The sequence below is a fragment of the Puccinia triticina genome, chromosome 2A (genome assembly GCF_026914185.1).
Source record: "Puccinia triticina chromosome 2A, complete sequence".
NCBI lineage: Eukaryota > Fungi > Basidiomycota > Pucciniomycetes > Pucciniales > Pucciniaceae > Puccinia > Puccinia triticina.
Window position 1 is genome coordinate 8,156,658 of NC_070559.1, and position 15,553 is coordinate 8,172,210.

The 15,553-nt window shown below is 47.4% G+C and overlaps 3 protein-coding genes across 3 annotated transcripts; 2 read left to right on the forward strand and 1 right to left on the reverse strand.

The window, feature by feature from the left end:
* Positions 1-400: 400 nt before the first annotated feature.
* Positions 401-2,689, reverse strand: PtA15_2A875 (uncharacterized protein; the record flags this gene model as incomplete). Its single annotated transcript, XM_053166940.1, has 2 exons — positions 401-1,292; positions 1,374-2,689. 2 exons carry the CDS (start codon positions 2,687-2,689, stop codon positions 401-403), a joined length of 2,208 nt encoding a protein of 735 aa, XP_053018113.1.
* A 1,796-nt stretch (positions 2,690-4,485) lies between these two features.
* PtA15_2A876 (uncharacterized protein) lies at positions 4,486-9,927 on the forward strand (the record flags this gene model as incomplete). Its single annotated transcript, XM_053166941.1, has 11 exons — positions 4,486-4,541; positions 5,036-5,477; positions 5,596-5,876; positions 6,002-6,410; positions 6,514-7,618; positions 7,717-7,871; positions 7,981-8,166; positions 8,244-9,402; positions 9,467-9,582; positions 9,683-9,760; positions 9,847-9,927. The coding sequence occupies 11 exons, from the start codon at positions 4,486-4,488 to the stop codon at positions 9,925-9,927; spliced, it is 4,068 nt and encodes a 1,355-aa protein (XP_053018114.1).
* An 826-nt stretch (positions 9,928-10,753) lies between these two features.
* Positions 10,754-11,995, forward strand: PtA15_2A877 (uncharacterized protein; the record flags this gene model as incomplete). Its single annotated transcript, XM_053166942.1, has 9 exons — positions 10,754-10,930; positions 11,021-11,098; positions 11,172-11,198; positions 11,266-11,366; positions 11,437-11,466; positions 11,537-11,589; positions 11,675-11,736; positions 11,814-11,893; positions 11,953-11,995. The coding sequence occupies 9 exons, from the start codon at positions 10,754-10,756 to the stop codon at positions 11,993-11,995; spliced, it is 651 nt and encodes a 216-aa protein (XP_053018115.1).
* Positions 11,996-15,553: the final 3,558 nt, after the last annotated feature.

A 15,553-nucleotide genomic window follows, 5' to 3' on the forward strand; every position in this document is an offset into this window, starting at 1 on the left:
GTTGGTCCTGGTATGTAAGAAATTTGACGATTAGTGGGAGAACCAGTTAAGCAAGGAGAAAACAGAACATACGCCCGGCATAGGTTGCCGGGATCAGAATCAGGCAGAGGCATGAATCAAATAGAAAATAAGCATATGATGGAGGTCAATGTTTTTCTGTTTAGTATGTTTTTTATCAGACGGAAGTGATTGGTTTGGCTTGACGGTCTGGCCATAGCTTAGTATTTTTGATGAAGCTTAGGTTTTTGATTGAGAACTGCAGTCGAGTGACATCGACGTTCGGTTAAGCTCGATTTGTTTCATCTATCACACACAAATCCACTTGTAATTAGTAAAGAATATAAACAGCGAAGTTGACATTCCATGAAACTTACATATTTCAAGAAAAATTACGTACCAGTCACACCTCGACTTTCTTTGATTTGGAAGCTTGACTTCTATCGATATGCGACTCAAGTTGCTTGATGCGGTTCTTGAGGGCGTCATTTTCAGAAGCTAAGGCGCTACAGCAAGAGCAATGGTCCTCGTGATCAGTCCCTTGTCTTTGCTTCCTGCGTGCATTGAACAGCTTCCGAGACTCGGCTGACGGATCGGCAGAAATAGTATCGGAGAGCAAGAATCGGTCGGAAAAGCCGGCTGCAAATGGGATCGAAACTGGGCGTAGGTTTAAGGTTGGCACGTCCTCCGCCATGATCGATGGTGATTTTGGGGGGTGGAGCGTGTCATCATTTGTTCTGTGCTGGGACCTTGGGGGGCAGAGGGAGCCCTCCTCCGTTCTACGCGGGGATTTCTGAGGACGGATTGGGTTGGAAGCAGCCGATTGAACATACTGTTGATCATCGAAGAAATCAGGGTTCGATGTAGATAATGCTGGGCGTTGTGCCGGAGGTACGAAGTGCGCCGCCTGCTCCAGTCGAGGGGGCAATGAAGCCGGGTAGTTGAGGCTTGAGGGACTAGACTGGCTGGGTTTAAGGGGCAAGGGATGGCAGTGCGGCAACGGATCCATTCCATTATTCCTCAGCACAGTGCCGAAGGGTAGACTGATGGTATTGGTTGTAAGGAAAGTGGTCGAGTTGTTATGAAAAGAAAACGATAAAGAATGGTCGACGCCGCCAACGGCACGCTTGATGTTATGAAGAAAACCAAAACTGGCTTTCAACTTCAACTTAGGGTGTTCACGTCTGCCATGAATATTGTTCGAGGCATAGGAGTTTCCGAAACAGCTAGCCGAAGGCGGTGAGTGAGTGAAAGCAGTTTGAGTCGACATGTTGGGAGAGCCGTTTGGTGAAGGACTGCGTGAATGAGGAAACTTGCAATAAATCAGCGCACTGGGAGAAGAAATTTATCGAGGAGAGTTATAAAAAACAGCCCACCTGTGAGGTTGACCAGCGTCAAGTGAATTAATCAAAAGTGGAAGTTGGCCCTTTGAATCAGTCTTTCGGTTAACCTTTAGATCATGATGCCACCCGGGTATATTCCTGTTTTGGCAATCAGATCCAATAGCCGGAAGGCTGAACAAGCTCGAGCTCGGTGTGATTGATGGCGAGTGGGAAGTGGAGGTGGTGGGACTGTCGACGGTGGAATATGAACAAGAGCTGACGCTGCGGGGTAGAGGCTTATTTGATTCCTCCTGGTCGTGTGCCATGCTGATGTCTAAGGGGTCGGATTCTTGTTGGGCCAGGGCAGTTCTACAATCAACATCAACCGACTTAAGCGAGCTGGACTTGGTCTGGTCTGGAGTCGGCCACCCCTGCTGGCTGCCCTGATCATCCAACCTGTTGGCGGATGCAGGACTGCCAGGTAGATCGAGAGTACTACCAGATCCTGGCATGGACCGGAGTGAAGCTTTAACTGATTTGAACAGCTTGCCCAAGCCCGCACTGGATCGTTTTGGAGTTGGCTTGAGGTGGTGACGTATGTGAGGAAATTGATGGTTGGGGCTGATGTCGCTGGGCCGAATCTGAGCCCCATCTGATCTGGACGAATATCCGCCAGAGCCACTCATTTCATCCGCACAGGCCTCGTCGTCGAGTCCACCATCCATCGACCAGGGTGGGGGTGAATGGTGAATCAATCTTGGTCGAATCTCAAGTGGCGACAGAGACTCAGAATCGATCGACGCAGGTCGTGATACCGACAGTTTCCTCTCCGTTCGGCGGGCGGGTCGAAGCTCTTTCCGACAAGGATTCTGAGCAGGTGTGGTTGGCTGGATCTCGGGCTGGATTGCACGACTGCCGTCACCGTCGCCACTCTCGCGTGAAGTCTCGCCTACCATCGAACTGCTTGTGGAGTAGCACGAACCTGGTGAAACCGGCTCCCGATCGGCCTCTCGATTAAGTCGAACTGGGAGATGCGGGAGAAGGGAAGGACGCGTCAAAGCTGATGGAGGTGGCTGATTGATGCTGAGCGTGTGACGGCCAGGGCCGTTTGTGGGCTTGTGGAAGGATGGCTGGGGAGATTCTTCCGAATGAGTGAGATGGAGGACTCGGTCATCTCCATCACTCCGGGCCATCAACCTGAGTCCGGTAACAGTCTCGACACTCGAGCCGGTGGTACTGTCTATCGTCACTGAGCGTTGCCGGCTGAGCACTTCGGGCTGGATGCGGCGATCTGAAACGTGCCGGTTCAGATCCCGATTAGTAGGTTCGAGCGAGTAGGAAGAAGAATAGTAAAGAGTGTCTGTAGGCATCCTCTGCCGATTGAAAAGCTTTTCGAATACAAAATATTGGGTTTCAGAGAGTCAGGTGTGACCTTGGTGGGCTCCTCCCAGTTCTTGGAGTGAGTGGTGACTGGAATGTGCTGAAGGCAGAAGGGAACCCCAACGATTTTTGATATTGTTCATACAGCAGACATCAATTTACGTGTACTTTGCATTTAGTCGATTGAAGGCTTAAACTTTAGCTTCAAGCCTTCTGACGGAACTCGGAAGCTGATTCAGGGCTCTTCGATGCGGCAGCGAACCACCAGGAAATTTTATGATGTGGCTAAGAACTCAACTGTGTGGACAACTCTTGTGTTCAACTTTAACATTTCTACGTAGTGCACAAACTTATTTATTTACATACATAATTGAAATGGTCTTAGAGAATGCGTTTAGAACCTTGAGAAGTTGAGTTGTACTGTGGTGCTTGTGATGAAGTGGGTGATAGGCGGGCAATTTATGACACGGTTGAAGAAGTGCGATTCCTCGCAGCTAAGTTAACTCAGCAGGCGATCGCAGGTTTGACCCGGCGATGTCGTTTCGCGGGGCCGTAGAGCGCGAAAAAGGGAGCTCGGGCGGCCAAATTTTGCCCCTGATCGCGGCTCCGGTAGAGTTGCTCTGAATTAGTGCAACCGGTCGCGGCCGAGCCGGGGTTCGTTTAAAAATATGTAAATACCGGCATTGGGGGCATTGCTGTCCCAGGGTCCGCTCCGAGCTTAACTTATCTAAGACTCTGGCCTGGGATGTCTGGGATGTCGGTGATGAGAAACAAAAGAGAGTGAGGAAAGAGAAGTTCACCGGCATCCCAGAGAGGAGGCTTTGAGAGTGAATAGAAAATACAATATAAGCATCTGTGGAATATGCTAATACCTAAATACATGCCTATGCCGTAACAACTTAAGCCTCTCCGAAGAGGCGCGAAGCGTCTCCGAAGGAGAGGCTTCCTCCCTGGCGGGCACGGGACGAACTTAGCGCAAGTCCCTCGCCTGCCCGACCTCCCGTCAGGGAGGTCGCACTTCGTTCTCTGTGAGACAGAGCCCCTGCGGGGCTGCCCCTTCGGGGCTCTCACAGTGAGGCTTTGTTAAGCTCGGGCACGGGAGGGACTTATGTAAGCTCGGGTCCGCTCGCGGCGCAAGTTTCCGAACCCTGCGCCAGTGCACGCATCTCTTCAAATCTGTTGTCTTACCGCACGACTCGTCGAGAGGGTTCTTCGGATCCAGGAAGTCCTCTGTCGAAAGCTTCGACATATTCAAATACGTACATAATTCGCATTTGTAAAACAGGTACGTAATGTAGGGTCCAGATGGGCGCGGCAAGAGACGCATTCATTTTGCCCCTCTCCTCTTGCCCGACATTTTTCGTGTGAACTCGATGTTACATACATACTACATTTCATGAAGTGTCAACACACAGATGTTGTAACTGATCAACTTCGTACCACTTTTTTCAGTTTTGCAGTGAAATTATCATCCGAAGCGCAATCCCAAGCGCTCTCATCGTTCACCGTCTGGCAAATAGATACTCCACCGTTCCGCCCAATTCGACTGAAGAAAGCCGTATTCATCAAAAGTAAAATCGAGCGGATTCGTCTCTCGAGAAGATCAGGAACTTCTCCAAACATCCAGCCGGGCAGCTATTTCAAACCAGAATAGATGATTTCTACTTCACCATCAAGCTCAAATGTTTCCAAATCTAAATGGAGGCATCCACGACTGCTTGGTCGGACACCCAAAAGTGCAGAAACCAAGCATTCTTCGCCGGTGGCGCCAATCGTCAATTCATCCATGGATCAAGTTGATATTATTCCAGAGCTCAAGGCGAACATATTGTCTATTCTCACGTGAGCCTTCTGCCTCATGCAATTCTTTCAGGGTTTTCTGAATCACGTTCATCCCGCAATTCAATTTTCCTGAAGAGTTGAGTATAATCTCGATGGAAAGTGATCACTCTCCCCGAAGTTGAACTACTCATCTTACCCAGTCAACCCACGTTTTACTTGATTTACCGTGCTGGACGCACTGGAATCAAAAATTGATTTCAAAGGTCCTCGCGAGGCGGAGTTTATTGTCACCTCAGATAACAGTCAACAAAAGCCAAGACTGGGGCACTTGAGATAGTTCCCATCCAAAGTGAAAGTAACAGACATCAAGTCAGAAGAACTGATCAGCATTAGATGCCTACCATAGACTCTCAAGCATTGCCCAACATTAGATGCCTATTATAGACTCTCAAACTATTATCTCCATCACAGAGCTTGAGGCACCTTGAATTCATATTTTCCTCCTAAACTGACTTAAATGAATTGCTTTTGGCCCCCGCTTCTTACTAAAACAGATTTCAGTGGATCCAGCCACTTCTTTCCCTAGGCTATCGACGTCCGCTAATGGAAACTGATATTTGGGCTCTGGATCACGATCGTCAATCAGACATATTATCGGATAAACTATTAGAAAACTACCGCAAACGACAAATTGCCGCACATAAGGACCGGTCCCCCGACAATCTCAAGCGCATTTCAAACGCTTCGTTGGCTCGAGCACTGAACGACACGTTCTTTTTTAGGTTTTGGCTTTCTGGAATTTGCAAGTTGTTAAGTGATGGATTAGTGGCATGCACACCGCTAGTCAACCGCGCGTTGATCGAATACGGTACCGGTGTATATCTTCATAAACTCAACCCAAATACTGCACCATCGCCTCCCTCCAAAGCTCATGGCTATGGCCTCGCAATTGGCCTATTCCTAATGCAAGTATCTTCAACGTTTTTTCTACATCAGGTAAGTCTCGTTCATGCTTTCCTCCCACCCCCTTCCTGAAGCCTTTCTGGTAGATCCTTTCGTGGTGGAGCATAAGCAAACAGTGGTCATTTCTTTCTCCATGAATTTTTCTTTGCAGTTCTTTTACCTGAGCATGTCGGTTGGTGTACTAAGTCGATCGGCATTGATTTCAGCCATCTATAAGCGCTCACTCTCATTCAGTTCAAGGTCGCGGAAACAATTCCCTACATCTCAATTGGTGGGACATATCTCATCCGATGTATCTCGGATCGACGTTTGCATGGGGCTCTTTCATTTTTCATGGGCTACTCCCATCCAACTTGCGGCTATCCTGGTGATCCTAGTTCTTCAGATCGGTCCTAGTAGCTTGGCAGGAATAGGCTTTATTTTAATTTTACTGTGAGTCATTTCGTAGAAAAACCTGGAAAACGTACTTTTGCATTCATCTACTTTTGCTTTCATCTACTTTCTCTTTTTTGACTTCCATAGTATGTCATTTTGATTGTGATTTTTCTTCTAAAAAGGCCTCTACAGATCGCAGCCATGGGATTGATGTTCTCTTTACGTATGAAAGTGGTTTCTTGGACTGACAAGCGTACCCGCAAGTCCCAAGAAGTACTGCAAGGTGTTAAGCTTTTGAAACTTTTTGGTTGGGAGGAAGCCTTTTTGTCAATCATCAACCGCTTCCGAGTGCGAGAATTGCACCTATTGAAAAAAGCGTTAGTTGTTTTAGCTGCCTCGCTGGCCCTCGCAAATAGCTTCCCTCTGCTAGGTTCAATCGTCGCCTTCGTCACTTACTCCGCTATGGGACATGGTGCAGGAAATGTGGAAGCAGTTTTTACTAGTCTTTCACTCTTCAATTTGCTTGGACTCCCTCTCCTCATTCTCCCCATTGCCCTAGGCTCTATCGCAGATGCTCGAAGTGGTATTCAAGTGCGTACCATGATATATATTTCTGAACAAGTGTCAGTCGGGAAATGCTAATAATTACATTCTCGTTCTACTTCAACAAAACAAAACAAAAAACCTTGTACAGCGCCTGGAGAAAGTCTTTGAAGCGGAGGTGGTTGAAGACCAAGATGGAATCGTGGTTGATAGTGCCCTTGATGCGTCTATTCATGTCACGAAATCCTCTTGGGTTTGGGAGCTGGGCAACCCAGCTGACAGCGATGAAGCCAAAAGGCCTGACACTTCCACGGCAGACCCCTCAACCCTTGGTGAGAAAAATCAGAAACCAGCCGAGACCCTCGATACTGCGCCTAGTTTCCGGCTTACCGACATTGAGATGGATATTAAGCGTGGATCACTGACCGCCATCGTTGGTCCAATTGCGTCGGGCAAGTCATCTCTGATCCAAGCGTTGATAGGCGAAATGAAACAAATAGTTGGTAGCCCACCCTGCTTTGGGGGTCAAGTCGGTTACTGTCCACAAAACGCGTGGATACAAAACGATACGATCCGCGAAAATATCATCTTTGGCTCGGAAATGGATGAAAAGCGCTATCGTGCCGTAGTACACGCAGCTTGTCTTCAAGCTGACCTCGACATGCTTCCTCAAGGTGACATGACCCTGATCGGGGAAAGGGGAATCAACTTATCGGGTGGACAAAAACAGCGCATAAACATCGCCCGCTCGATTTACTATTCTTCCGACATTATCCTTTTCGATGATCCATTATCTGCTGTCGATGCTCATGTAGCAAATCATATCTTCGAGCATGCAATTCGTGGCAGCAACTATCTCGCTGGCCCCGGAGAATCTAGCAGCCAAACCAAAATTCTGGTTACCCATGCGCTGCATTTTTTACCCAAGGTTGACGAAATCATCTGCATGAATGACGGGAAGATCCATGAACGAGGCACTTTCGAAGAATTGCTAGCCGCTGGTGGTACATTTTGCGCCTTATACAGAGACTTTGGTGGCGGTGAACACAAACAACACGATCCGGTAATTCAGAACACAGAAAAAGCCGGGGCAGAGAGCTCGACAAATTCTCCAAAAGAGAAGGATTTCAATCCCAGTGTAGACGATAAAGTGAATCATATACGAAATTATGAAACCCCCGGGATGATCGAGGGGAAAGATGACTTGAATCAAATGCAAGAAGAAGAGAGAGTAACGGGCTCTGTTCCTTGGAGCGGTAAGCTGACTAGCACGCTTACTTATGTTAAATTGCGCATTATAAGTGGCTTTCCGATAAATCTTTCTGACCTAAAACAACTCGCAATCCTTTAACAGTCTACAAGCACTTGTTTACGGCCGGAAACGGAAAATACTTGTTTCCGCTTTTGGTGATCAGCATCATCCTTGAACAATCTGCCGTGGTGTTTTCCTCTTACTGGTTGGTATGGTGGCAGAATGCTAAACTCCAAATTAGTCAAGCAACTTACATGGTAAATACTCCAAATATTGGGCCTAGACGGAGCGATATAATCAATTGCAACCCGTGTTCCAATAAATGCAAATAATGAGACTGAGTGTTGTTAAATTTGCAAAATTTAGGGTGTTTATGCCAGCCTGGGAATCTTCCAGACGCTTTCGGGATTTTCAATTGGTGCCGTTGGTGTAATATTTGGCTTCTACGCGTCGAAGAACTTACACCATGGGGCGTTGAAGGCAATAGCCAGGGCACCTCTATCATTCTTTGACACCACTCCTCTCGGAAGAATCATGAATCGACTATCCAAGGTATGTGGTAATTCTTCATTATATGGTCTTTTAAACTCCTGTCTAGTCTAATTGCATAATCTGGAAATTCTGCTCAGGACGTGGATTCCATCGACAATAAGTTCAACGACTCAATGAGGATGGTTTTGACAACGTCCTCTCAAGTGATTGGAGCCATCATCTTGATTGGAATTACAAGTCGTTATTTCTTACTCGCGATGGCAGGTGTCGCAGGAGGCTGTTGGCTTCTCGCCAGCTTCTACAGACCCTCGGCTCGTGATATACAACGACTGAGTAACTTGCTACGAAGTAAGCTCTATGCTCAGTTCAGCGAATCGCTGAATGGTATTACCACAATTAAGGCGTTCCAGATGAAGGGAAAGTCAATAGCCAAGCACTGCCGTCTGTTGGATCACGAGACACGGGCTTTGTACTTGACCACTGTAAATCAGCAGTGGCTAGGGATTCGACTGGAAGGATTCGGCTCAATTCTGGTTTTCATTGTTGCGATTATCTCAGTGGCCCAAGCCGGAACCATCAACCCGAGTCAAATTGGTCTGATATTAACTTATGTCCAAACTATCTCTCAATCACTTAGCTGGCTGGTCCGCCAGATTGCAGAAGTTGAGAACAGCCTTAACTCAGTAGAACGAGTCCTGTGGTATCAAAAAAATGCACCGCAAGAGGCTGCAGCTCTACTTCCCGATACCGATCCTGATTCGACATGGCCCTCGGGTGGTTCAATTCAATTCGATTCCATCGTGATGAGCTACCGGCCTGGATTACCGCACGTTTTGAAAGGCTTATCTATAGATATCGCAGCAGGAGAGAAAGTTGGCGTGGTTGGTCGCACCGGAGCTGGAAAGAGCTCACTGATGCTGGCTTTGTTCAGAACCACAGAATTGGAGTCGGGAAGCATCCGGATTGACGGGTTGAATATCAGGGAGATCGGGTTAGATCGTCTCAGGCGCTCGATCTCTATCATTCCTCAAGACGCGATTTTGTTCGAAGGAACGATCAGAACCAACCTCGATCCGTTTGATGAGTACGATGACAAAAGCTTGTGGGACGCTTTATCTAGATCAGGTCTAAATCAAAAAAACGACTCTCTCGAAGAAACGAAAGAGAGGTATGGATTGGACAGTGTTATTCAGGATGAAGGAGCGAACCTTTCGGTGGGAGAACGAAATTTAGTATCTCTGGCTAGAGCTTTGGTTAAGAATTCAAAAATCATCGTGTTGGATGAAGCAACAGCATGTTAGTTTATTTTGGTCCTCTGACTGAGCCTTCGGATAAACATTGATTTTATTTTTCCTTTTAGCCGTTGATTTTGAGACGGATGCCAAGATACAAGAAACCATCCGCAAGGAATTTGGAGATAAGACTTTGTTATGTATAGCCCACCGGTTAAGGACGGTCATCAACTATGATAAGATTGTCAGTGACATCCGGAACCTACCTGGCTACGGCACAACACAAATCAAGCACAGAGGCTGAAAGGCTGACATGAGCTCTATCTGTTATGCCATCACGCTAGGTCGTTATGGATGGCGGTCGGGCTGTTGAAATTGGGACTCCGTTGGCCTTATACGATCAAGAATCAGGAATCTTCAGGGTATGTAACTTTCACTGTCTCATCTTTTCTACCATCAATTGACATTGGCCATTACGAATTATCTTTGAAAACGTATCAAAATGTAGAATATGTGTGAATCGTCGTCAATCACTCGTCAAGACATCCTGTCATCTCGCGGTTCGCACTCCTTACCCGCAGAGAAGTGAATAAGCACGCAATACAAACCAGACGGCCACTGCCGGCCGTTTGTTTCCCGGTTACCAAGATAGACGATGTCAGGCAATACAAACCCACTTCGAGCAATATTCAACCATTTCTTTTTTTTTTATGGGGAGAACACTTGGTCCACGTTTTTGCGCAACATGCAACAAGTTGAAATTTAATCAAGCCATATCCTTCAGTAGATAGTGGAGAAGCAAAATGATGATGCTGTCCAAAGGGGAATGTCTCAAAATGTCTAACCTGGAGGATACGATATTGGTTGCTATCTATTTATCCTTCACAGTGTACACTTCAAGTCACTTGGCTCGGCGTAATACAGCTTCGCCACTCCGCGCAAGGGAGGAGCTTGATAAGTTAGAAAGTCAATACGCAAAAATTGAACCATGATGCAGCTGTTAATTCTTGAAGATTAGCCGCTCTCCGCAAATAATTGATGATGCAGTGGTGAGCCCGATAAGCGCCCGCCCGAGACTCATACGGAGACCGGTATGTGAATTGATCTGTACGATCCGAGCTCTCCCGGGTTTGGAAGCGTTGCCTAAGCCTTTCGCTCCTGATCACCTGTACTGTCAGCCACCCCCGCAAGGGTACACTGGCAAGCAGCCTCAACCGTCAAGCTGCCAAAATCCGCGTGTGAACCGTGGCTTGGAGCCGACAAGCATGGATAAAGGCGGCGGTTCCTCACCACCAATGAGCCCAGTCGACGTACCTCATCCCCCACCATCCATTCCTTTCAATAATTTCCTCGCGATAAATATCGTTTTAAGCCGTCGCACCCGACAAAGCGCCCGTCAATAAACCCTTTACAAAATGAACAGATTAGCTATCGTTCTATTCCTTGCCTTGTCCCTAGCCGTTGCAAATGCCACCATCCACACTATGTGCTTCGACTACTTCCTGAAAAAAGACAAATGTATCAATGGCGCAGCAGGCCCGAACATCCGATGCGGGGCTAAAGCCAAACCTCATCCAAAGCCTGTCTCGACGGTGTGCTCACTTCTGCCCTCCCTTATTTTTACGTGGCACCCCTCTTGTCAATGCCCATTTTGCTTACGTTTTGCCTTGATGTCTCGTTAGTTTGTCCTGCAAGGGCCTTCCAAGAAGACAAGGACCAGCGGCAAAGCTCTTGAACGCCGCTACGACACTAACGAAGATGTTTGTTACCCTATCTATACGCCGCTTCAACTCAATCCAGTACTGATAACGTGGGAATTTGTTGGATTCACAGGTATTAATCATGGCCAGTGGCGAAGGTGTAGGTTGCTTTTCTACTCTTTAAATTATTTCAAAGATAGACATTCTTATACGCCTTGCTCCGGCAGATATGTGGACGATACGATTCAGAAAAACAGGATGGAGTTTGTCTTTGGAGTGGGCCCGAACAAGATCACCCTACCATCCATACTGCTGGATGGCTCAACTCGTAAGTAATCTAGTCTCCAGCCGTGTCTGAATCCATACAGCTTCCTGACACTGGCTCCTTGATATTACAGACTCAAGACGTCCAACTGCGGCAAGCAAGTGTAAGAGAGCCCTTCTCTTGATTTTAGCTACTTGAGCTGCGCTCTAACCTGTCAACAATTCGGCACATAGATACATCCAAAGACGTGGCTCAAAGAAAGTCTTTTATGTCCCGGTCCTTGATGGTATGTTTGCCATCCAATAGTTTCCGCTAATAACACAGCGACGTTTGTTACTTAACTGTCCATATGGCTCCTGCCGCTTTATCAGGCTGTGGTTTCCACAAAACAAAGGTAGAGGAGGGATGTTTTGAGATCGGTGTTACCCATTCAGTAAGCACCTTTACTGCTTTTGGAAATTCAAAGAGTTGAGTATCAATGTTAACTCATTTGATTCTTTTTTTTTTCAGCTTGCCAAGAAACTCGCCATTCACCCAAACGAACTCGGTCCCCATCCAACAGCCCTGGTTGGTGGATTCACATGGGATTTGTAAGTCAACTTCAGCAGTTCTTATGTGCGCTGGTACCTGACTCTTCAATTACTTTCAGCAACAACCTTGACGGCAAAAACCCCCGAGCCGGACCTGTTTAAAACTTGCCACAATTCACATCAGACAAAACAAAATGGAGGTAGCTTTGTTTCTACTCCAACTGTACTTTTAATGAGCTAGAATGGTTCCTTTGTCCTCTACAGAGTGCTGTACAATGGGTTGCACTTGGCCTGATGCCACCTGTCATCAAGTGACAGTTATTTTTCCTGTTGGATCTCTCAGTCCAATTCTCACTACTGTACCTTCACTTGCATACCACTCTCTTCATCCCTTCCCATTTTTCCCAGCATTCATCGGAAATTCTCCTAAAAAACCAGTGTCTGATCCTCCAAATGAAAGAACACTCATACATCAAAACCACTGTGACATCATGTTTGAACCTTACAAACCTTGGGTTTGTGTGACACAATTTGTCACACAGATTGACATGCTCACTATTGTGTGATACATTTTTCATGACACCACCATGCCATTCCAATCTGAGTGCCCATGCAGCACCATGAGCTTAGGTGAATCCTTAAAAAATTCTATGTGATTTTCATCCATGTGCACACAAATCATTTTGATGATATTTTCTGAAGTCATGCACAACCTCTTGGTAATCTGTGGCTCCCCTGAACATGTCCCATAAATCCAACTCCCTGGTGACAAATGTCAGCATTATTAGCATATTTTGGTGTTTCCTCTCTATTAGCATCTAGTTATACCCACAATGTTGTATGTAGTAGTACGCAGTAGCTCAAACCTAACAGATACTATTTAGTTTGTCTTCCTTTCTGCTTGTACGGTTCTCTGACCAAAGTATCTCTTTCATTCTTGCTTGTGCTCACACACATTTCCCAGTAAACCTTAGGTCCTTTTATAGCCTCTTTTCTTTTCCCTCATCTGTTGTGTTTGTTTCACCTTTTGTCTCATGTCCTATCTCTCTTGGGTTTGCCTCTCTTGTCTGCCTATGTTCTGACAATCACCCAACCTTCCAAAGGTGATTAGTAATTCAACCAAAGTATCTCTTTTGTTCTTGCTTGTGCTCACACAAATTATCCGGTAAACCTTAGGTTTGCCTCTCTTGTCCGCCACCGCTGCTTGTGCCGCTTGTGCTCTGACAATAAGGATGCCAATTGGGCCGGGTGTCCAGGAGGCCTCCCAAACCCAAGCGGGTTTGGGCCGGACGCGGACACTGCTTTTGCAGATTTTTTTAACATTGGCCCGGTCCATTAAATTCAGCAAACGGCGCGGGTGGCTGTGGGCTGCCCAGCGGTGTAAAGCTCAAAAGTGTTCCTGAGAACCTTTTGCTGAGTGCGGAAAGGGATGAATGATGTTACCTCTGCCTTTCCTGGGTCACTAGACACTAAGACAAGCCCCCCCATCTACGATTGCAAGGTTTAATGTAACTACCAAGGCCCTCTTGTGCTCTCAGCAAGGCTGAAATGCTGCGCTGCGCTACAAAAAAGCGGTCTTTTAGCGCAGCGCAGCAGGGAACCGCTGCGCGGTCAGCCCAAAAAGCGGTAGCGCAGCGCCAGTTCTGCTGCGCTACCGCTGAAAATAGCGGAGTCCTGCTTTTTTCCCAACCCAAAAAGCGGTAGCGCCGTGGGCGGGGCCACTCCTTTCAGCGCCGCGCAGCGGCCACCAAAACAGCTGCGCTGCGCTTTTTTGGCTGGCAGCGGGGGAGCGCTACGCGGCCAGCTCAAAAAGCGGTAGCGCAGCAATGGTTCTGCTGCGCTACCGCTGAAAGTAGCGGGTCCCTGCTTCTTGCCAGACCCAAAAAGCAATAGCGCAGCGGGCGGGGCCGCTACTTTCAGCGCAGTGCAGCGGCCACCAAAGCCGCTGCGCTTCACGCTGCGCTGCGCTTTTTGAAGCGCAGCGCTTTCACCCTTTCTCTCAGGATCGGATGTGTTTGGCCAAGTAGATGTTGTTTCTTCTTCTTGTGTTTTTCCCCCATTTCTTTTGACTAAAAGCTGCCTGTTAAGCTCTCACTATGACACATAGTCTCATCTCATATCAAAATAGTTGCACAAAACAATTTTCCTTGGTCTTGTCTCAACTCTCATGTATTTACACTAACACCCAGAAATGTGAAATTTTACATATCTTGCCTACTTTCACTTCTTTGACCTTGGCCCATGGACTTCCATTGGGCAGCCTGCAGGCTCCCCGCCTGGCCCACTGCACATCTGGGCTGGCTGGGCGCCACTGGGCAGCCCGTGTCCGCAATGACACAGACACCAAAATCAGGTGATTTTGCCCGGCCCGGCCTGTCCGATTGTGCAACAGGTCAAGCCGGGCTAGCCCGTTTTTATGGTCTGCTCTATGGAGAGGAAGATAGAGTCTGGAGTCTGGGGTTCTGGGGGTTCTGGATCCAAGATGGTAGATTGCAGGATGAGGAAGAGGCTTGGATCTTCAGCCTCTTGAAGCTTGAGTATGGTCCGTGACATGTACGTGTAATCTATGTACATATGAGTCTGTGCTGCAGAGCCCAGGCTACGGTTCATAACACCCGTGGGCAGCCCAAGCCTTCCTGATTGGCATCCTTATCTGACAATCACCCAAACTTCAAAGACTAAAAGTCTCATAAGCAGCTGAAGAATGTGTCACAGAAACACACACACGCGTGTTTGCATGACACATTTTTCATTACTGAGCCAAGTGATGCCAAGCTGAGTCCTCACATAACACCTGGGGCTTAGGCAACCCCTCAACCTCCACAAACTGTATGTGATTTTCACCCATATGCCTCATATCTCATGTTTTGATGGCACACACCAGGGAGGAATTGGTTGCACTCTCTAGAGAGTGCCAGACCGTAATTTCTCCCTGGAAGTCTGCCAGATGTGAACCATTCCCTCATGTGTAACTTTATTGTGGTTCAGCTGTATGGTTATACTGAACTCGTACTGAGTTATTCCATATCCAATCTTGTGTGTTCCAGTGAGTTAAACTCAAATATTGGTTTTCTCAAATCAATTGCTCATTCTGGCACCCACAGGGATCCTCCACTGGCCAGTGTGTACTGGAAATCAAGTGGATACACCCTCCAATTGAGTACCAGTATGGATATGCATTGAGTGGCAAAAGCCTCCGCTCAATGGTGGTTTGGAAGGCCATCAAGTTGAGACATACTCCAATCAATGAGCCTGGGTACTGGCAATCAATTGGAGAGCTTCACTTGATGGCCATGTATATTACCAGCCATTGATTTGAGACATCCTCTGCTCAATGACCAGTTTGTAAGGCCATCACATTAAGTTTTTCTCCTCTCAATGACCAGTGTGCACTGGCCATCAAGTGGAGCCACCATCCAATTGATTACAGGGTAATAGGCTGTGAAAATCTCAACTCAATGACCAGCAAACAATGGTTGTTGAGCAGAGCCTTTCTCAGCCTGGTGAACCGGCATACACCCCACATCGCGCTGGGAAAATCCCAGCTCAACAGCCAGCATGTACTGGTCATTCAGCTGGGCTTTTAAGAGCTCGGTGGACAGTATGTACTGCCTACTGAGCTCGTAAAATCCCAGATAGATGACCAGCATGTGCTGGTCATCGCGCGAGGGCTTCCCTGGCTTGATGACCTGTGTACTCCGGGTTTGAGCTCGGAGAGCC